Below are 21,831 nucleotides of genomic sequence, written 5' to 3' on the forward strand. Positions count from 1 at the left end.
CATATGGAGAAAGGAAAAACCAGGAGGAGCAGCAGAGACCAGAAAAGAGGGTGGGAAGGTAGCTGTCTGTCCCACACACTCTAGGACTGCACTGCATACCATCTGCATGATTGCTGGCGGCTGCATGAGCTCCTGCCTGCCTCCCTGGTCAGGCTGCGAGTTTCCAGGTGCAGTGCCTGATGCTGGACACTAACTGCCCCTGGTGGAAGGCCCTGGGAGGACACAGAGAAAGCGTGGGCAGATCAGAGCAAGAGTCCCTGAAATGGAGTTGGGTCTCCCCAAGGGGAAGCGGGGAGAGCTCTTGGGCCAACCTGAGTTCCTACTAACATGCAATGGGTCAGAAGTCAAGGGAGGGTCCTTCTCAGGCCTGGTTGAAGAAGGGTACAGAGGTCGTGCTGGCTGCTCAGCTGGGAGCTTTCCCAGAATGAGACTGAGCACTGGTCCCCTCCCAGGAGGACTGAGTGTTGGTGTCCTCCGTATGCCTTGTTTATCAGGAGCTGAGGGCTGGGCCCCCAATGACCCTCACAAAAGCAGGCTAGAGGCTCTGCTCTGAGCTGCCCAAGTCTGTCTTAAGCAGCTGCTGCTGAGGTTGCTCAACCATGGCTTTTCCACTCTGGGAAAATCTCACACTGGAGCAGCAGGAGCTGCAAATGAGATGGAGCCGAGGCTGTGGTTGAGTGAAGGAAGTGCAGGCTGACCTGTGGTAGCTTTCTGCCATAGGGCAGAGGTGGCTCTATCTGTGGGTCTTTCTGGTCATGTAGGCCCATCCCCTGGCCTTCCTATGAGGTTCATCTTCTACTTTCAGCGCCATGGCACCAACTGGAGGCCTAGGGTCAGGGTCTGCTTATTTCTTGGTCCAGCTATGCAGCCCCTCTAGCCTTGGGAGGTTATCGGAGAGTGGAGAGGTGTTGATGAGAGGATCCTGGCATGTGGAAGTACAGGGTGGAAGAAATCCTGGATGCATCTGAGGTCCCAGGTTTCTGGTATACCCTCTGGCTGGACCATGGGCAGACGGGGCAAAAAAGGAAGGAGGGGGGCCCACAGCCTGCTCTAGCTCTGCGCTGGGTCTTGGCTCAGCATGGGATAGACCAGAGAGAGCAAGAAGGAAGCACGGCCAGCTCACTATGGTCTAAGGAGAGAACAGCGATTGACTTCAGTGTTAACCACCATGCCCCTTGCTCATCAGGGCTCTGGGGCCGGCCAGGTCAGCCCCTTGTTGGGATTCCAGCCTCAGGGTGGCTGAGCTGCAGCTGCAGCACTCGGCCTCCAGGTGGCGCGAAACCGCTTACTTTGAGGCGGGCTCTGACAACCAGCTGAGCTGCCCGCAGTCCCTCAGCCTCCCGAAGTCCTGGGAGCGGGGATCAAGGTAGTCCCCGGCCCGTAAACCTGACAGAGTCTGCAGGAGTGCATTTCCACCCAGGGTGCACTCAGCTGGGGGAACTCCACACCCGTTTCTTTGGAGTCAAGGCGCGGCCTCTCAGTGAGGAGACTGCTCCTGGTTGCCCACTGTCGGGTCATCTCAGCTTGTAGTGGAACCCTGCGCAGCCTGGCCTCTCCCAGAGTAGCCCCTCACTCCCCTCTCTCCTGTCCTAGAAGACAGGCCGAGGAGGGCGGACGAGTTCCAGCTCTGAGGCTGCCCCATCAGCTGTGTCACCCTGAACAAATCATTTCTCCTCTTGGGTCTCAGTTTCCTCCAGTGTGAAACGTGTGAAACGTGGTGGAGGCACGAGGGGAACTCCTCTGGTCCCATGTGACTCCGTGGCTGTCCCCAAAGGCAAGAGGGTCCCCAACCCTGGGGCCAAGGCCCTGGGACGCCCTTTCCAAACAAATGCACGTCTCTGACGGGCTGAGCTTTGCTCGCTTGGGTTTCTTTGCTTTCTCCCTTCTTTTTTTTCTTTCCTGGATGGAATTCCTGCCAGCTCCGAAGGAAGGAGGGAAGGGGAGCGAGCCGCAGAGTAGAAAGTTTCCTTGACTCCTCCTCCGGCTGGGTCTCCCTCCCTTGCCAAGCCCAGCCTGTGAAACCGAATAACGAAGATCACTCAACAATGCCTGCCCCTCTCTGACTGCACCGTCCCGGCGCTCCCACCGCCGCCGCTGACGCCCAGCAGAGCCCCCGGGGCGGTCCCCACCGACGGCGCAGCCCACCGGGACCGGGAGGAAGCAGCTGCGGCCACCGCGCCTGTGCGTCCACACGCCCGCCCGCCAGGTGCCCCAGCAGCCCGGCTGCCGAGATGCCCAGCCCTCCCGGGCTCCGGGCACTGTGGCTTTGCGCCGCGCTGTGCGCCTCCCGGAGCGCCGGCGGCGCCCCCCGGCTCGGCCCGGGGCCCACTGCTTGCCCGGCCCCCTGCCACTGCCAGGAGGACGGCATCATGCTGTCTGCCGACTGCTCTGAGCTCGGGCTGTCCGCCGTACCGGGGGACCTGGACCCCCTGACGGCTTACCTGTGAGTACTGCCGGTTCATCCCCACCTGGTCCTGCGGGCTGCTGGCTGGTGCCTAGTCTCGGCCTCAGCAGGGCACCTGCTTGCTTGGTGCCCTGGGGCACGGGTATCACGGAGAGGGTTCACCCCCTTCCAAGTTGATGGCTGCGGGACTGGGGAGGGGAGAAGAGTCTGAGACGAAATATCAGGTGAGCAGGGAGACCGAGCTTCCCTGACTTGGCTTCCCCATTGGCCTCCGTGCTTGTGGGCTCACTATGGGAGCCCAGGCTTGGCGAGGTGGGTTCTGGACCCTGAGCAGGAGGGCGCAGGGCTGACTGCCCCATCTCCTGTTGCTACATTCTCTTCTAGCAGAGCAGTGCCCGGGATGGTGGCTGAGGGTAAAGCTGACAGAACTGGAGGTGGAGGTGAGGGGAGCATGCCCCAGTGGGGTGGAAATAATGTCTGTTCTTCTGCCATGGTGAGGACAGCAGGGCTGTCACACTGAGGCTGGGTGGCCTTAATGAGGGGGGGTTCCCAGAAGCTGGGAGGGGGGCCCTATCCACTCTTGTCTCCTTAGAAAGGGACTCTGCCAGCACCATCTCCCTTCACTGGGGCCTCCTGGCTCCCCCAGGGTCCTCCCTAAAGTCATGTCCCAAGAGGCTGTGTTGGAGACACTAATTTGTGGGCAGGCGCCGAGGCTGAAAACCAGAGAACCATTTTTAGCGTCTGAGTTGGGGTGAGATGGCGCGTGAAGGGGACCCTACTGGGGGCAGCTGTCCTGTCAGTCTGGCTCACAGAGCTTACCCTCAGAACTGGAGGGCTGGGGGCTCTGGCTGCTCACTACCTGGGCAGGAGGAGGGTGAGACAGCACATTCCAGGCCACCTACCCACACCCCCAGCCCAGCTCTGGGGAAAGGACTCCTCCTCCAGCCCAGGTCTGCAGGCCCCGTCACCCTCCTCAGAGCAGCTGGGAGAAGGTGGGAAAGCCTGGGGCCTTCTGCTGAGGGCTAGGATCCTAGAGCTCCTTCTGGCCTGAGAGAGGCCCCTCATGGCTTTGGGGTTCCAACATGTCGGAGCTTAGAGGAAGAGGAGGTTGGGCGAATCTTTACAGGGGCCTAGTAAGAATTTGTGGAACTAAAAGGGTGCTCAGTGTTGGCAGTGTCCTGGTGGGAGGTAGAGGGTCCCAGATGGCAACTTTTCACGGGACTGCTCTCCAAATGTCCCTGTCCCCAGGTTGGGATGTCCCCCTCCACTCCAAAAGGCACAGGCTGTGGGCCAGGTGAAGGAGTGAGGAGGGAAAAATAATGTCCATCTTCCAGATGGACAAATGGAATCCTTCACAGTGCAGTGGGTGATGGCACAGGCAATCATGGGAATAAAGGTACCAAGTGCACAGAGCCTGGGCACTCAACATCGGGCAAAGCAGGGCAGGCTCCCGCCCCACCCCACACCCAAGCCAGTCCTGCTTTCAGCAGTTTTCTATCCTGGGAGTATGTGACATTGGTTCATTTGAAGACAGGGTCCTGTAGCTGAAGAGTTTAGGCATGACTTCTGTGGAACCTTTCTCTGGGTGAGCCGAAGGAAGGTCCCTTGCCTAGGTTGAAGGGGCAGGGAAGATAAGGCCTTCCAGAGCTTCCTTTCCCAGCATTAAGTCTTCCTAGACTGGTTATAATGATCCTTTTTCTGGAAGGACTTGGGGAAGGAGGTACAGTGTCACCTTTGGAATTCAAGCATCCTACCATCCATGCTGGCAGAAGATTTTCCTGCTAGCTTGTCATAGTTCCCTCAGAGCTGTGAACTCTGCATTTGGGTTCAGTGGAGGTGGGGTTTTCTGAGCTGGTCTGTCTTCCTGGGGATTGAGAAACTCCCTCTCTCTCAAGACTCAGGGGATGCTTCTGAGTGGTGGAGAGAAGAGAGGGAGTGGGAACTAGAAAGAGTATGATGGGTCCTGAGGCAATGTGGGGAATTTAGCAGTGGGGTCTGGAATATTGGAAGGAGGTGGCAGAGGACCATGTCCCCTGCTCTGGGCTGGGGAGGGGTCCCACGTGGATGGTGCATGAAGGATTCCTACAGTTGTCCTGAGGGTGGCTCAGAGGAGGAATTTTCTTTCTTTGCCCTCTCTGGAGAACGGCTCTACCACAAAGGCCCCTGAAGGTGGGGTTGAGGGCTGGCATGGAGAAGAGCCAGGGTGGGGAAGTCTTGGGGCTCTTTTCTCTTTTCGGTGATGTTAGGAGATGCCCAGCTTGGCCCTGCCCCATGTACCCCAGAGGACAGCACAGATTCGCATCTGATGATATAACCAGCAGTGCCTCTCTCTGGGTCACTCAAACCTTGGTTCCTTCCTAGCTCTGCCTCCTACTGAGAGTCACTCACTGAACACCTCTAAACCTCAGGTTCTTCATGTGTACATGGAGAGGAGGAAGCAGGTTGCTGAGAGGATTAAATGAGATAATATGTTCAGTGAACGTCCCCACAGTGCCTGATACCTGAGAGTGACTCTGAAATGGTGGCTAGTATTATCATGGCTCCTATGGGTGCTCTGTGGAGGCGGAGGTACGCTACCAGGCCTCTCTACACCGGCGGGAAATTGAGCCTCGTGGGTCAGTGTAGAATTCAAGGGAATGGTTTGTGGCTGGAGGAAGAGAGCTGCGTGCTGGGGAGGTGAGTGTCAGGGCAACTCTTGATCAATACTTGGCTGGTTCTGGGGACCTGGAGCCCAACCAGTTGGTAAAAATTGGGGGTTGGGGATCGGGAGGGAGGGTGGGGACTTAGGTCCTCCTGACACAGAGTTGAGAATGAAAAATGTTAAAACACTGCAGGAAGTAGCAGACCAGAGAGGACTCGAAGATCCTTAGAAGGAGCCATAGACGGAACCATAGGAGGCTCCCAGGAGCTATGGGCTCCAGAAGGTGCCCGCAAGTCCGCTTGCACATTCCTTGACCTCGTCTCAATAAAAATGACTTCACATCTCTTCCCCCACTCCACGGCTGTGAGATTTTCTCCTTCTAGCCAGTACCTGTCATGTGGTTGGTGCTTTCACCTCTCCATCTTGGTTCTAGGGAAGACCAGGAAGACATCTTTATAACCAACTGGTATTCTTTGCTTTGACAATCATGTCCAAAAACTATGACCACTTTTGGACTCAGTGCCAGCCCTGTTTGGTCAAGGTTAGGAAGACAGACTTCAGATACTCACAATCCTTCATATGTCTCTCTTTTTTCAACAGTTTCCTCCTAAACTGTAGTCTCAGCGAGGCTCATTGACGCTCACTGGGGTTTCAACATTCTCCCTGGCTGGGGCCTGTTCTGTAAATAGACCAAGAGGGAGATGCAGCCCCTGGCTCTGGGACATCCAATCTGATGGTGATGAGAAGGCATGATGCCTCTTGTTCTATTATTTTTTCTTTCTTCTTTAAAAAAAAAAAAAAAAAAAAAAGACCAGTAATGTGCTGACTTCATAACAAGGTTTGAGGGAGGCACTTCTCACACGTGAGCACAAAAACCCAATCGTCACGCTTCTTAACTACAAAAGGATCACCTCTTGTTCTATTCTATCGCATGTACACACGATGCAGAGACAGGAGTACACAGACAGCATATAACTTGTTGAGCAGATAATCCCTGGAGTTGTTCCTGAGTAGAAAGATCTGGGTAGTTACTCTGGGCCCCCAGGCTGAGCAGTGTCAGTAAACAGATGGTGCCAGAAAAGGTGTCTCATACCTAGTTGTAAAAGACCTGAGGCTCATGCACTTGCAGTCCCACCTAAGCACCCATTTTCATTGCCCACTGCCAGCAGGGCTGAGGGCGGGCCACTACACCATGCAACCCCCACTTCAGACTGCTAATTGCTTTCTTGGGAATTCACTCCCTTTAAGATTGCCTGTGATAACTGATAACCATCTGACTTGTTTGAAAGGTTAGGTGGTGTGTACATGTGTGTCTGTGTGTGTTTCTGCCTGTGTGTAGATACAGGGTAATTTACAGGGGATGTCTGTAAATTTGCCACATTTGCCGCAACAAAGCAGAGTTCATGCTATCATTTACTAGCTATGTGACCCCCAGCCAGTTGATTAGCCCTTCTGTGACTTAGTTTCCTCACCTGTAAACAGGGTTAAGATCTACCTCATAGGGTTGTTGTGTGGATTCACTGAGATGATGTTTGCAAAGGGTTTGTTATAGTGTCTGGTCCATGGGAAGAGCTCAATAAATGTTAGCCAGTGTTGTTATTAGGGTGACCAGGGCCAAGAAATGTTAGTCATGGAAGTCTTCCTAGAGGAGGAAGTCCTGGAATTAGCATGGGAGGGAGGGAAGCAGGTCTGTTCTATGAAAGGTATAGGATAGGTGTGTGTGTAGTTGGGGCCTGTGAGAGGCAGAAGAAGCTGCCAAGAGGATGGAATGAGCTCTACTGGGAACCCAGAGTAATTTTAGGTTTCTTTTTTTTTTTTTTTTTTTTGAGTACAGTCTAGAAAAACCAGGGAGGGGAAGGGAACACCTGATGGAAGAACCCAGCGTGCTCTCTTATATGGTCTAGAGATGAAGAAGCAGAGAAACAGGCGGCCTCAACAGGGGAGAGCCAGCCTTGGAGAGGATGTGTTGTGAATTGGGGGTGGAGGTGCCAATGCGCCAGGTCTCATTTCTCACTTCCAAGGCCACTCTTCCCTGGCCCAGTCTTAATCGCCCTTTCTAGTAGATTCTAAGAGTTTGACTCCTCCTTCCGGAAACGTGGGGTTTGTGAGTTCTAATCTTCAGTCTCTCAGTTGCTATGAGACCCAGTGCAAGTCCCAAAACTTCTCTGTACCTCAATGTCCAGAGAAGCCATGTTTTGGATGAAAAACTAGAAAGTGGGAGAGGCAGGGAGCAACCCACTTTGAGTCTCCTGCTCCTGGTGTGGGACAGAGAAAGCTCCGGGGAGAGCTGCTCGGCAGCAGGCCGTGAGGGAAGGGAAGGAGGGAAGGGGAGGACCCATGCAGCACCCAGACCAGGGTGGGGAAGAGAAGGGCAAAGGAGGGGTACAGTGACTCCAGGAAGTGGGGTCCTGTGGGGCTCTCTGGTGCCAGCCTTGCTCCAAAGTGGAGCCTAGTAGGGTGGGCCCATCAGAAGGCAGACCCGGGGGGTCGCCGGAGGTGGGTGAATGTGTGGGGGAGCCAACACCCCAGTTCAAAGGAAAGGCAGGAAACAGCCCTAGGCAAAAGAAAAAGGAAACCTCTCGGCTCTGGCAGCAGCGGGCATGGGGCGCGGCCGGGTGGGGCGGCTGGCGGAGGAGAAGAAAGCCTGGCTCAGAGCAGAGTTGGCCCCCAGCCCGCCCCCACTCCACCCCGCCTTCCCCCCATTCCATGGGTTCTCAACCCTGATGGCCCCACACGCGCTGCAGCCTGCTTCCTGCACTGACCCATGCCCCCCCAGGGGAGAGACAGACAGGGCACAGAGGGCATCCGAATGGGGAGGCCCTGCTGGGCGCGGGCTCGAGTCTCAGCTCCACTGTTGATGAGCCGTGTCTTTGGGCAAATCACTTAACCACCCCCAAACTCCAGTTTCTCAGTCTTCAAAATGGAAACACTAATAGTATCTACCTCAAAGGGTTGTGAGGAAGAGCAAATGAGACAAAGAAAGCAAAGGGTCTTTTATGCTATAAGGGCTTACAAAATGTTTACTGTTAATATAGTTTTTCTTAATGCCTTCAACTACAAATAAACTACCATGAAAAGGGCCCAGCAGAGCTACTGGGACAGGATGGGGAGTTAGGATGGCAGAGTCTCATCTTCTGGAGCCCCATCAGATCACCCTTCCTTCCCTCCCGCCCTCCTTCTTTACTAACAAAGCCCCTCCCACAGACTTTCAGGGAAACAGCCATTCAAGCAGCCGGTTCTGCTCTTGGGCTCCTGGGCGTGGATGATGGAGGAAGTGATCCTTCTCCCAGGCGATGCCCGGAGGAGCTGGGGCTAAGCCTGCCGCCTGGTGGGAGACTCTCCAAAGAGGAAGAATCTGGGCTTCTAGGTTAGCGCTGTCTGGAGAGTCCAGCTTCTCCCCAGAAATCGGAGTTCCTTGAAATTAGAGTTTCTCTGCTATATAGCCCAGGGAAAAGCAGGGGTGGATGGGGCATTTGGGATTGGGAGTGTTGTTGTGGGGGTGGGGAGGGTGGGGGGCAGACATGCCCTGAGGGGCCATGAGGATCTTCCTCTGAGCTCATCCTTAATGGGTTGTTTGACCTCAGGCTAGTGACTCACTCTTGGGAGCAGGGCCAAGATCAAGGAGCCTGCTGGGGCTTCAGACACCTTGGGAAGGTGCAGGAGATGGGGTGGGGGAGAAAATGCCAATCCCCCTTCCCCAGGTTGGAAATGGCAACTTCTTTCAGCCAAACCGAAATGAACTCACTGACCTGGGGGCTTCTGAGAATTGTGGGGGCCCCTTGTACTAACTGGTCCATTGGCAGAAATGGAGTGACCTCCAGTCCCTGACGACAATTCAGGTCTCTTCTCTCGCCCTTCAGACGTGGAAGAACAGGTCCCAGGAGGAGAAAAACACCCGAGAGGCCAAACTTGGGCAGTGAGCAGAGAGTTATTTTGGAAGCAGCGAAAGGACATGGTGGGGGGAGAGCTCAGGGGTTGGCACTGTGCCCCCCGGAGCCATGCCAGAGCAGGCCACGGGCAGGCTGGCGGCTGGCGGGTTGGAGGGGCTGGGCCCGGCTACTTAAGGCACCTCCAGAACTGAAGTTTCCTTTGTGTCCCATCCCCAGTTCTCCCTTCTCTGCTACGATCTTTTTTCTCCTCCAGAAACCATCAGGGGATGCCTATGCTCTGTACCTTCAATTCCTCCCATCCCTGGGAGATCAGGGTTCTCTCTGATTAGCCGTGAAACGTGAATTTGAGGCTGGGACCGGGAAAGCACCTTGTGTCCAGCTCTCTGCCTCTCCTGTCTGCTCCAGTACGGTGAGGATACCTTCCTGTTTGATGTCTGCATTCCCTGGACTGTGATCTTCTTCCAGGAAGACACTAGCTCATCAGGAACGTTTATTCTTGGGACCCAGTCTCGATGGCCCCCCATAGGTTCAGAGACACATACACAGGAATCCACCATCACACTGCTGTCTCTTCCTTTATCAATAATAGTGATAACCAGCATTTACTGAATGATTGGCAGGTGGCAAGAAGTGTGCTCAAGCACTTTATCTGCATCATCTCACATAAACCCCATGAGAGAGGTGCTAGTGTTATCCCCACTTGCCAGTGAGGAAACCAGGGCTTTTCAGTGTTAAGGAGCTTGCCTAAGACAACCTGCCACTAGTTGCTGGTGGGGGAATTTCAGCCCAGGCAGCCTCCCTCCTACCCACTTTATCTACTGCCTCTCAGAGGCCCACAGCTGAGGGGTTTCCAAGCTCCAAGCGAATAAGCAGGACTCTGGGTGTGTCAAAATCCCAGGCCAAGCAGCCTCTCAAAGCCTATTTACAATTCCTGTCTTTCTGGGGGAAGGATCAGTGGTTTGCCCCATTTCCCTCCCATCCACCAGCAATGGTTTCTGGGAGCCCGTCTATGGGGGCTGCTTGGAGGGGAAGGTACTGGGGCTCAGCACAGAAACTGGGGACTCTGGGGAGGGTAAGATGGAGTCCTTGAGTGTGGAGATTATCATCAGCATTGACGTTGAGGACCTACTGTCTGCTGGGTCCTCTGGGAGCCAGTCAGGGTGATGACTTCAGTGAGATACCAGCCAGGTGCACGTGAAAAGTGAACTCACTGTATCAGATAATCCCAGGAGCATCCAGGGAGGACCGGAGGTGAGGTCCATGGGCATTCAAGGGAGAAAGAGGACTGAGGTGGTCAGGGAAGGCCCAGGGGAGAGAGAAGAAGCTTGAGTCCTGAAGACCAGAAGGATTTAATTCAGGGCCAGGAGAAGGGGAAGCCATGAGCCCAGGATAGAATGAGGAACCACACTGGGGCTTTCGTACTTCATCTCCATGACCTGTTCTGTCCCACTCCCTGGGGCAGCATGTTCTAGAGCAGGGCTTTCTGCCCTTTTTCCCTCAGGGAACACATTTTAAAAACAGACGCACAAACACACAAACCCAATCCAGGGTGCTTAGCGTCCCGGGTAAACCAACAAGGCCTCTCGGGGAAAGGCACCCAGTTAACCCTGGGCAGCATCCAGCCATCCCAAGGCATAGGAGACCCCATCTGGACACACACCTGGAAGCACTGCTATAGAAGAAAGAGTGCATGTTTGTAGCCAAGCAGACACGGGTTCAAGGCTAGGCTCCAGCAGTAACCAGCTACGGCTGTGTGTTTCTTCACCTCTCTCAGCTTCTGTTTTCTTACTTTCAAAACGGGCATACGGAAAGATGTTTATAATTAGACACAGTGTTTGGCACATAGCAAATGTCCAATCTATGGGAGCTATGGTTATTATCTATCTGGTCTCCCCTTGAGAGAGGCACTTGGGAGAAGGGGTGGAGGCAGGCCTGCAGTGGCCCTTCGTTTCGCCTATTTGACTCCGCCTGCCTAGGGCTTGCTGAGAGTGAGACCCAGAGGGTCGGTCCTAGGACACAGTTCCTCTCACTCTCTGCCCCTGCCACCATCCTTTCCCCTTTGCCCTTGGAGGTGCTGGAGGAGGTGGGAGTGTCCCCGAGAGTGTCCAGACTGACAGAAAGGTGGCAGAAAGGTGCTGAGTGCCTTCCATTGCACCAGTGTCAGGGACTTGGATGTGGTCCCCAGGCCCAAAGCCAAGGCAGATGGACTCATGGAGGGGGAGGAACAGAGGAGCAGTGCGGAGCCACTGTTTCCACGTAGCAGCCCCAGCCCAGTGCATTGCTGGGGTTCTTGCAGGGAAGAGGGAGGGCTTTTTGTATAGGGGAATATGTGGGTGAACCAGGAAAATGGGAGCCTAGTACATGGAGGTTTATTCCAACTCCCTATGTGATCTGCAAGTTAGAATTGCCCCCCATCTGAGTTAATCATTGACTCCCGGGAAACAGGCCAAAGGCAGCCCCCCGCTAAGAAGCTTTTAGCACCTCCTAGAGGAAGGAAGCCTTCTCAGTGAATCCGGTGTGAGGATTCTTTTCTCCAGGTCTCTAGACCTCTCCCAACATGCTCCATGTTCCTTTGCATGAAGAAGAACAGTGCAGTTTGGTAGAGTGTGTGTAAGCCTCAGTTGCTATCAGCACACTGTGTGGATTCTGGCAATACCTGTCCTCCCCACTGGTGCTGCAGTGCCCCTCATGCCCCGTGTTAATAACCAATGATAGTGCCACTTGAACTCCCAGGCTGTTGTGAGGAGCAAGCATTCATTCATTCAATCATTCATTTGTTCATTTGACAAATGTGGATTGAATACTTGCCCTCTTTCCTCTCCCCTGGAGCCTTGGAGAGAGAGATAAGACACGCACAAATAACTGTGACCTGTTATAGGAAGTGAGAAACACACCCAGGTAGGGCCAGATACCACACAGCAGGCGGGGCACAGAGGAGGGAACGCTTGTGTCTAACTGAGGCCCCTAATGCGGAAGCCCCTGAAAGGTGGCCGTGGTGCAAAGGAAAACCCACAGGCCAAGGAATGGGAAGACCAAAGTTGACACTTGTTTGTCAGGTGTCGAGAATCATCTCTGCCCAATGAGTTGTTGCATGAAGCAAGATCCTGCTTGGGGGGTGTTTTGCACACAGGGCGTGTGATTTTATTTCCTGTGAAAATATCAGGTAGTATTATGTTCACTATGTCTTTGTAGCGTGTGTGTGTCCCCATCTGTCTGTATGTTTGTCTGACTGTGATGCTCTACTTCATCAGATTCAGGGTTCCTTGTGGACAGGAGCCATATTTCTTTGCATCAGAGGAGGGGAACTCTTTTAGGGCAGGGGCCATGCCCCCGCTTCAGTCTGGGAGCTTCCTGAAGGCAGGATCCGTGCTCATGGTTCCTTTTCTCGGGATCACATCACACATACCTCCTTCAAGCACACACACACCTCCAAACACACACACCTAATACACACACATCTCCTTCAAACACACACCTAACACACACACACTTCCTCCAAACACACACACACCTCCTCCAAACACACACACACCTAACACACACACATCTCCTTCAAACACACACACACCTAATACACACACACCTCCTTCAAATACACACACACCACTAACACACACACACCTCCTTCAAATACACACACACCACTAACACACACACACCTCCTTCAAATACACACACACCACTAACACACACACATCTCCTTCAAACACACACACACCACTGACACACACATACCTCCTCCAAACACACACACACACCTAACACACACACACCTCCTTCAAATACACACACATCTAATACACACACATCTCCTTCAAACACACACACACCTCCTTCAAATACACACACACCACTAACACACACACACCTCCTTCAAACACACACACCACTGACACACACACCTCCTCCAAACACACACACACACCTAACACACACACACCTCCTTCAAATACACACACACCACTAACACACACACACCTCCTTCAAACACACACACACCACTGACACACACACCTCCTCCAAACACACACACACACCTAACACGCACACACCTCCTTCAAATACACACACACCACTAACACACACACCTCCTTCAAATACACGCACACCACTAACACACACACACCTCCTTCAAACACACATACACCACTGACACACACACCTCCTCCAAACACACACACACACCTAACACACACCTCCTCCAAACATACACACATCTAATACACACACATCTCCTTCAAACATACACACACCTAACACACACACCTCCTTCAAGCACACACACCTCCAAACACACACACCCACACATAACACACACACACCTCCTCCAAACACACACACACCTAACACACACGCACACCTCCTTCAAACACACACACACCTTCCTTCAAACACACACTCACACCTTCTTCAAACACACACACACCTCCAAACACACACACACCTAACACACACACAAACACACCCTCTTCAAACACACACACACCTCCTTCATGCACACACCTCCTTCAAACACACACAGACACCCCTCCTTCAAACATACACACCTCCTTCAAACACACACACCCCTCCTTCAAACATACACACACCTCCTTCAAACACACAAACCCACACACACCTCCAAACACACACAGACCTAACACACACACAATTCCTTCAAACATACACAAACGTCCTTCAAGAACACACCCCCCACCCCAGTATGGGTCTCCGCCTGCAGGGGGCGCTCAGGACAGGGCTGTAAACAGATCCAGTGTGTGCATTTCATTTTTTCTCCCTTCCTCTCAGCTCCAGATCTGGGGCAACCCAGGGTTAGAAGTGTTTGAGGATGGAGGACGCTGGATCAAGTGTCCAGGAATTGTGAGAGTTGAGGCAGGAAGGGGCTGTAAACTAATCCCCTGCCTTTGTGGTGGACAGAGCAGATTAGAAGGCTGAGAGGAGACGAGAAAGGAGGGGAACCATTGTCTGGGACAAAAGCAAGAGAGAATGAGAATTGGGACAGGACCTGGGCTCCCACCCTCACTTACCTGGGGCAGATGAGAGCTCAGGACCGAAAGGAGTCAGAGCTGGGAACCAGCTCACCTCTCAGGCCACCCTGGACCCGGTCCCCCAAGCGCAGTTACCGTAACTGTGCTTGGGGGACCGGGTCCAGGGTGGCCTGAGATCCCTTCACAGACATGCCCTCCACGCTGTCACACAGGGCCCCGTGCTTGGGTCATTGCTCTGCTGTTACCATGTTATTTTTTTGGTTGTGTGTGTGTGTGTGTTATTTAATTTAATTTTATTTATTTATTTATTTTTGAGACAGGATCTTGCACTGTCACCCAGGCTGGAGTGCAATGGTATGATCTCCGTTCACTGCAGCCTCAACTCCCTGGGCTCAAGTGATCCTCCCACCTCAGCCTCCCGAGTAGCTGAGACTACAGGTGCCCACCACCACAACCAGCTAATTTTTAAGTTTTTTAAAAATTAAAATACTTAAAACTTATAGTGAGGTCTCACTATATTGCCCAGGCTGGTCTTGAACTTGCTGAGATTACAGGTGAGAGAGCTGTGTAAAATTTTTTTTTTTTTTTTTTTTTGAGACGGAGTCTGGCACTCTGTTGCCGAGGCTGGAGTGTAGTGGCCGGATCTCAGCTCACTGCAAGCTCTGCCTCCCGGGTTTACGCCATTCTCCTGCCTCAGCCTCTGGAGTAGCTGGGACTACAGGCGCCCGCCACCTCACCCGGCTAGTTTTTTTGTATTTTTTAGTAGAGACGCGGTTTCACTGTGTTAGCCAGGATGATCTCGATCTCCTGACCTTGTGATCCACCCGTCTCGGCCTCCCAAAGTGCTGGGATTACGGGCTTGAGCCACTGTGCCCGGCCGTAAAATTTTTAATAATTTTTTTCACAAGGGGCCCTACATTTTATTTTGCACTGGGTCCTGCAAATTATTTTATTTATTTATTTATTTATTTATTTATTTATTTATTGAGACAGAGTCTCACTCTGTCACCCAGGCTGGAGTGCAATGTCGCTATCTTGGCTCACGGCAACCTCCGCCTCCTGGGTTCAAGCGATTCTTCTGCCTCAGCCTCTCAAGTAGCTGGGATTATAGGCTCCTGCCACCACGTCCGGCTAATTTTTGTATTTTTAGTAGAGACAGGGATTCGCCATGTTGGCCAGGCTGGTCTTGAACTCGTGACCTCAGGTGATCCACCCGCCTTGGCCTCCCGAAGTCCTGGGATTACAGGTGTGAGCCACTGTGCCCGGCCGGTCCTGCAAATTATGTAGCCCTTTCTCCCCTTAACCTAGAGGCTAGGGCAGGAGGGGATGAGAGGAAGGGGTCTTTTTCTCAGGGATGCCACAGGGGAGACAAGGCAGCCTTTGCCCAGATGTGCAGGAGGTGGCCCCAGGACTAGAGAGGAGACTGAGCATCCTTGGGTTGGAGGTGCTTCTTGGCCTGAGCGTGGCATCTGCAGGGGCCAGGGTCTATGGGGTGCATTGTGCTGGAGTGGGCACAGGGGGCACACCAGAGTCTCAGTGATTCTGGGAATGAGGCAGCTGTCAGTCTCTGGTGGGCAGGGATTCTGCTTGAAAGGGAAGGCAGAGGGCCCATCCCACAGATGTCAGATCCTGTGTGTGTCAGCCTCCTTCCCAGTTTCTTATAAATCTAGCAGAGTGGGTAAGTGCACAAACCCCAGAGCCACTCCACCTGAGTTCAGATTCTGGCTCTGCCTTTTACCAATCCTTGGGGAAAGATTTACCCTCTTTGTGCCTTAGTTTCCTCACCTGTAACAGAGGAATGACAATGATGCCCTTGTTAAATGAGTTAATGTATGCAAAGTGCCTAGAACGGCGTCTGGCACATAGTAACCATTCAATGGATGTTAGCTATTATTTTTCATTTATTCAACCTATGAATATGTATTAAGCATACACTTAGTAGTAGGCACAGCCGTGCTAGGCGCTGACACTAACTTTCACTACAACAAACAGAGTCCCTGGTCCAGCTGTGGAGATAAGTTCTTAGTAACGCCTGAGTGAGCGCCTGGACTCAAGAAATCCTACCACTGACCTGCAGAGCCCTGCTGGCTCAGCCCCTCCCTGCAGTCTCCCACCCTCCTGCTGCAGTGTTTCTCTGTCCTGTGGAGTGAGGAGCTGTGTGAGTCCTCTGGAGGAAGGGGGTGCTTCCAAAGCTTCCCTCCTCCAGTTTCGTCTGCAGCCCTCCTGACCCCAGCAGCTGGAGCTTTAGGTTTGTTCTCCCGTGGAAGTGGGATCAGGAGACCCCGGGCTAGGACCCTGTCTTTGCCGCCAACATGCTGAGTGCCTTTGGACAAGTCCTCTGATGCCTTTGGGTCTGTTTCCTGTGGGGTGAGAGTTCCTGACCCCAGGGTATTATAGAGACAAATAAGGATGCAGAGAGGGGAGAGAGAGAGGAGAAGGAGGAGGAGAGAGAGAGAAAGAAAGAGGGGTGGGGGCATGAGTGAGCCGATGATGAGGAGACTGTGATATGAGGGAGGTGCCAGGGTCCCCTGAGATTTGCAGTGTTGACTCCGTGAGACTTGAGATCCCAGGGGCCAGAACAGGACATGGCCATCATCAGCACCTCGAGGGCTGTGTGCCCAGCCAGAACAAGGCCTCCCATTAACTATGTGCAGCCAGCGGAAAGAGGAATGCCCACCCCCCGCCAGCCGACGCCACGCCAGCCCTCGCCTCGTTGCCCACTCCCCTACTCTGAATGCAGAAGCCCAGGGTGCCACCTCCCCCTCTGCCTGCCCTGCCTCCACCTGCCAGAAAGGATTAGCTTCACTGTCTAGATTGGCATGGGGGTGCAAAGGCACCATGTTGCGGGGCCCAGGGGATCTGCTGGGGGTGGGGCTTGGGGTCAGGAAATACCTGGGCTAAGCCCTGGAACCCTGGCATGCCCAGTGCTAATGGACGAATGGCCCTAGAGCCACAGAGGTAGAGTGTGTAGTAAGAGGGGAAGGCTTGGAAGCTCAGAAACTTGGCCTGGGGAGCCCTTCTGACACCTTACTCCAGCCTCTTACCCCTAACCTGGGCTGAGACCTCCAGATGGGCAGATCAAGTCATTACACCTCACCATTTGCTTAGTGTTCGATCCCCCTGGGAATGTGATCACTGGGAAGCTCTTCCCAGAGTTCCTCCTCCTTCCTACTATAATACCCCCGAGTTTCCCTCTTATTTTGGCCAGAGGGGAGACAGCCCAAAGCTAACCCCTTCTTTGTTAGCCCTATAGGCAATAGTGGGGTGACCTGGGTTTCATTTCACTTTCTCTATGAGGAAGTAATCTTGGCCTATAAAGGCAACCTTGGAGATGCCACACCCGCTATCCCCAGGGATCCTGGAGGGACTGCCTCCTGCCGAGGAGGTCAGAGGCCTCTGCCTGCTCCTCCTCAGAAATCCACACGCCCACTCAGCCTGCCTGCCCCATAGTGTTCTGGGCTGCAGCTAGTCCAGGCAACATCTTTGTGAAAAATAGAAAAGGGTGCCCCTTGCCCCAGTAGCCCTGCCATGTAGGGAGTGGGTAGAGTTGATGAGAGGGGCAGGAGCGGATTTTGTCCTCTGGTTGGCCCCTTGGCCAGACACCTTTGTCTAGACCAGGCCACAGTGGGATATTTCTATGAGTCAGCCTGGTCAATGCTTAGTAAAAAAAAAAAGTGATTTAAAACATATTTATAAAAGATTGCTTAAAGGAGGTTTATTCTATGGATTCCCCTGGATATCCTAAAGCCTTTCACTCAAAGTATGGTTCACAGCCCAGCAGCATAGCATCAGCATCATCTGGAAGCATGTGAGGAATGCAGAAGCTCAGGCCTCACCCCTAACCTACTGAGCCAGTATCTGCATTTTAGGGTTTGCCAAGCACCGCCTCAAGCTTGTTCATGGAATAAGTCAGATCATCAGCAGAGCTGCTGGACAGTCACTCTCTACTCCATCTCCTACAGAACTGCTTTTACCTAGTTTCCACTTAGGTGATGCACCATTGGTTTACATCCAGGTCTATAAGAAACAGCCCTTTGGACATCACAGTTGATTTACTGCAAGGATATGGTGAAGAAATGGGTTCAGACCAGAAGCCTGCAGCTCTGGTGGGGAGTGTTTGGAAGAGGCAAGGAAGCATCAGTTTCATTTAGGATGTAAGGGGCTGGCTGAGATGTCTCTTCCTCTAGAAACCTTCCCTAATCCCTCAACTCTGGGGGAGGCCTCCCCTCTGTGTGCCTGCCCTGCCCCAAGGCTCATTCCCCTGGGTTCTAATTCCTGGTTACTTGTTGTTTCTCACACCAGGCTGGGCTCCCCAAGATAGCAGGGGCCTGGCCACCATTGCTCTCCTGGTATCCTCAGTGCTGGCCCAAACCCTCTGCACATAGGTGCTCAAAAATATTGGTGGAATGAGTGAAGAGATGAATGAGTGAGTGAATGAATGAACAAATGCCTGGCCAGAGGCTGGGAGGTACAGAGCAGAAAAACAAAAACCCTAGGCTGGAGCAGATGGACTTATTTGAGAGAGAGGCGGGGAGGGCAGCCCTCTTCAGACCTGGTAGTAGCACTAACCTGGCTCCACCGCAGGCAGGAGCCCGAGGTGTGGCTTCCAACCCAGACGGCTGCGGTGAGGATGGAGTCACGCTGGGGAGCCTCTTAAGCTGCCAGCCAGCCAGCCCGTGGCCAGGCTTGGGTTTCATTAGAGTGAGACATCTGTTCTATAAACCCTTCCACTTAGAAGCTTTTGCCTTTCCTATTCATTCTCTTAATTTTTTTTTTAAAGAAAACTTCTTTTGAAAATTTCCATCGAATTCCAAACAAGCTAGGACGAACAAAGGTATGTGCCTATCCCTAGGCTTGGATAGAGGACTCTAGAGATTTGAGGCTGTGGGTTCTTGAATCTCCACAGCGTGCCTGACACTTGCCTAGGCTCTGAAGATCCAAGGTAAGTAAGACCTGAATTTTGCATTGAGAGAGTTTACGATTGGGTCAGAAAATTACCATCCTGTGCATTAAGCGTGAGGCAGGAGACAAGCATAGGCTGGTTGTGGGGGCACTTAGAAGGCAGGTAGGATGGGGCAGCAGTGGAAAGGAATGTGTCTCATTGTGGAATCCTGTGAAGATCCAGGGAGCTGGGGCCAATGGCCAGGAAACCCTGGGAAGGAAGTCTGGGAACACCAAAGCCCATGGCCATGCCAGCAAATCTCATGTTTATTGAGCATCTACTATGTGTCAGAGTCTGGGGAAAGTGCTGAGGATACGCAGATGAGTACGATGAAACTATATACAGAAGTAAACATCCAATTTCAATTTAATGACATAAAAGCTGAGAATAACTCACAGGATTCCATGGGAACCTAGAGGGGAGCCCTCAGCAAGCCTGAGGTTCATGGAAGACTTCCAGAGTTTGTTTTTTTGAGAGAGTCTCACTCTGTTACCCAGGCTGGAGTGCAGTGGTGTGATCTTGGTTCACTGCAACCCCTGTCTCCCAGCCTCCCAGGTTCAAGCAATTCTCCTTACTGAGCCTCCCAAGTAGCTGGGATTACAGGCATGTGCCACCACACCCGGCTAATTTTTATATTTTTGTAGAGATGGGGTTTTACCATGTTGGCCAGGCTAGTCTCAAACTCTTAGCCTCCAGTGATCTGCCTGCCTTGGCCTCCCAAAGTGCTGGGATTACAGGCGTGAACCACTGCACCCGGCCCAGTGTTTGTTTTTTTAAACTAAATATAATATACATAATAGAAAAGAGTACATATCATAAGTGTATAGCTTGATACATTTCCATAAGCAAATACACTTGTGTAACCAGCACCTGGACCAAGAAAGAGAACGTCATCAGCTTTCCAGAAGCACTCCACCCCCATGCCCTCTGCTGGTCACTACCCTCCCCCACAAATATAGCGACGATCATGATTTCTAACAACACAGGTAGGCTGTGCCTGTGTTTTGAACCCTATTATAAATGGGGCAGTATTTTGCATCTGGCTTCTTTCCCTCACCATGTTTAAGGATTCACCCATGTTGTTGCTGGTGGTCATGGTTTGTTCATCCTCATTGTGGCATGGTACTCACTATGGGTTAATACAACTGAGTTTACCCATTCCACTGGTGATGAGCAACCGGACATGTTCCAGTTGGGAGTACCGTGGATAGCTGTGCTACAAGCAGTTTTGTACGGTTGTCTAGTGAGCATACGGATGTGTTTCTGTTGGTTAAGTCCCCGGGAATGGAATTGCTGATCAGAGTAGATCCGAGGGAGTCTCAAGGGGGTAAGAATGACTTTCCTAGGTGAAGAAGTGTGGGATGGGTCATTGGCTTGTGCCAGTGATGGAGGGCGAGCAGAGGGAGGGGCAGGAGGAAGCCACAGTGGGAAGAAGGGCTCTGCTGACTGCTCCCCACTTACCTGGGTTAGTTTCCAGTGGCTGCCGTAACAAAGTACCGCAAACTGGGTGGCCTAAGTTTATTCTTTCACAGTTCTGAAGGCCAGAAACCCAAGATCAAGATGTCAGCAGGGACACATTCCTGTCAATGGCTCTAGGGGAGAACCCACTGCATGCCTCTTCCAGCTTCTGGTGGTTACCACATCACTCCAATCTCCGCCTCTGTCTTCACCTCACCTTCTTCTCCGTGTGTGAGCTCTGCGTGTCTACACAAGGGCAATTGACATTGGATTTAGAGCCCACTCAGATAATCCAGGGGAATCTCCTCATCTCAAGATCTCTTTCTTAGCTACACCTGCAATGGCCCTTTTTCTAAGTAAGATCATATTCACAGATTCCAGGGATTAGGAGGTAGACACACCTTTAGGGGGGCCACCATTCATCCACCACACTTTCCCTCATTCCCATGCTAACACCCCCAGCTCATTTCCCCGCTTTGCAAAGCTCTGAGGCAGGCCACTTTCTAATGGCAAATCATGTCCTTCTTGGCCAGCTCAGGCCAAGCTTCCTCCAGGAAGCCCTCCCTGACCCACAGGTACTTGAGATTCCTCCAGCACTAATGTACAAGGCTCTGTCCAGCAGTATCTGTGGTTCTGAATCTCTCCTCAGACCGAAGTTTCCTGAGGGCAGGGAACACACACTGTTCACAGGGGAACACACACTTTCTCCAGTGCTCATCCGGGACTCTGCATAAACCGGCTCTGGCAACAAGGAACTTGGGCTGAAGGCACCTTTCCAACAGTGTCTGGTCCAGCCCACGGCACCATGCCCAGTAACAGCCCCGATGTCCAACACTTCCCCATGTCCTCTCCTCCCCCTAGACACTGCCACCTTAGGGGTCCTGGCTGTTACTTCGTCCCAGGGCCTGACTGGTAGTCTTAGTTACACACACAACACAGGGGAGGGAGGAAGGAGCTTGGGGCAAAGGGAGGGAGCCCAGCCCTTTGCCTTTCCTTGGAGAAGGCAAAGGAGACAGGAATGCCTTTGGCTGGGAGACCCTGGCCAGAGATCAGAAGATCAAAGGATGAGAAGATCAGGGGCGAGGCAGGTGGCACTCACTTGGAGGCACCAGAGAGAAGCGGCAGCTGCTGCCTCCTAAGGGCAGGGCTGACCCAGAACGCCCTCCTCTACCCCCAGCCTCCCCAGCCCATCTTCCCTAACTTTATGGTGCAGCTTCTCCACCAGGAGGGGCTCTGTGGGTTGCATGCCTGTGAGGAGAGGGACTTCCACTGACATTCATGCTACACCCATGGGTTCTCCCATTTAAAGCTCACAACATATTAGATACTATTTTATAGATGCAGAAACTGAGGCACAGAGAGTAAAGGAACTAATCCAATATCAAACAACTGCTAAGTGTTAGGGCCAAGATACAAACTCTGGCAGTCTGACCCCAGAGCCACTGAGGGCTACACCATTAAGGACAGGCAGAGAACTCTTACTTAGTTCAACTGCAGCATGAGGGAGT

At 52.8% G+C, this 21,831-nt stretch overlaps 1 protein-coding gene and 1 non-coding gene across 3 annotated transcripts in view; one reads left to right on the plus strand and one right to left on the minus strand.

Moving 5' to 3' along the window:
* The first annotated feature begins 1,942 nt into the window (after nt 1–1,942).
* The window catches only part of LGR6 (leucine rich repeat containing G protein-coupled receptor 6), a 126,392-nt gene continuing 106,503 nt past the window's right edge, over nt 1,943–21,831 (plus strand). For both annotated transcript variants that reach the window (XM_033198351.1, XM_033198352.1), the window contains exon 1: nt 1,943–2,443. In XM_033198351.1, the coding sequence (XP_033054242.1) occupies nt 2,232–2,443 (212 nt within the window). In that variant the 5' untranslated portion in view covers nt 1,943–2,231. The remainder of the gene's footprint in view (nt 2,444–21,831) is intronic.
* Nucleotides 5,850–5,953, minus strand: LOC117077097. The gene has a single exon (XR_004434681.1). It is a non-coding gene; the product is annotated as a small nucleolar RNA U13 (small nucleolar RNA).

Source organism: Trachypithecus francoisi, unplaced genomic scaffold (genome assembly GCF_009764315.1).
Source record: "Trachypithecus francoisi isolate TF-2019V2 unplaced genomic scaffold, Tfra_2.0 Lachesis_group5, whole genome shotgun sequence".
Classification (NCBI taxonomy): domain Eukaryota; kingdom Metazoa; phylum Chordata; class Mammalia; order Primates; family Cercopithecidae; genus Trachypithecus; species Trachypithecus francoisi.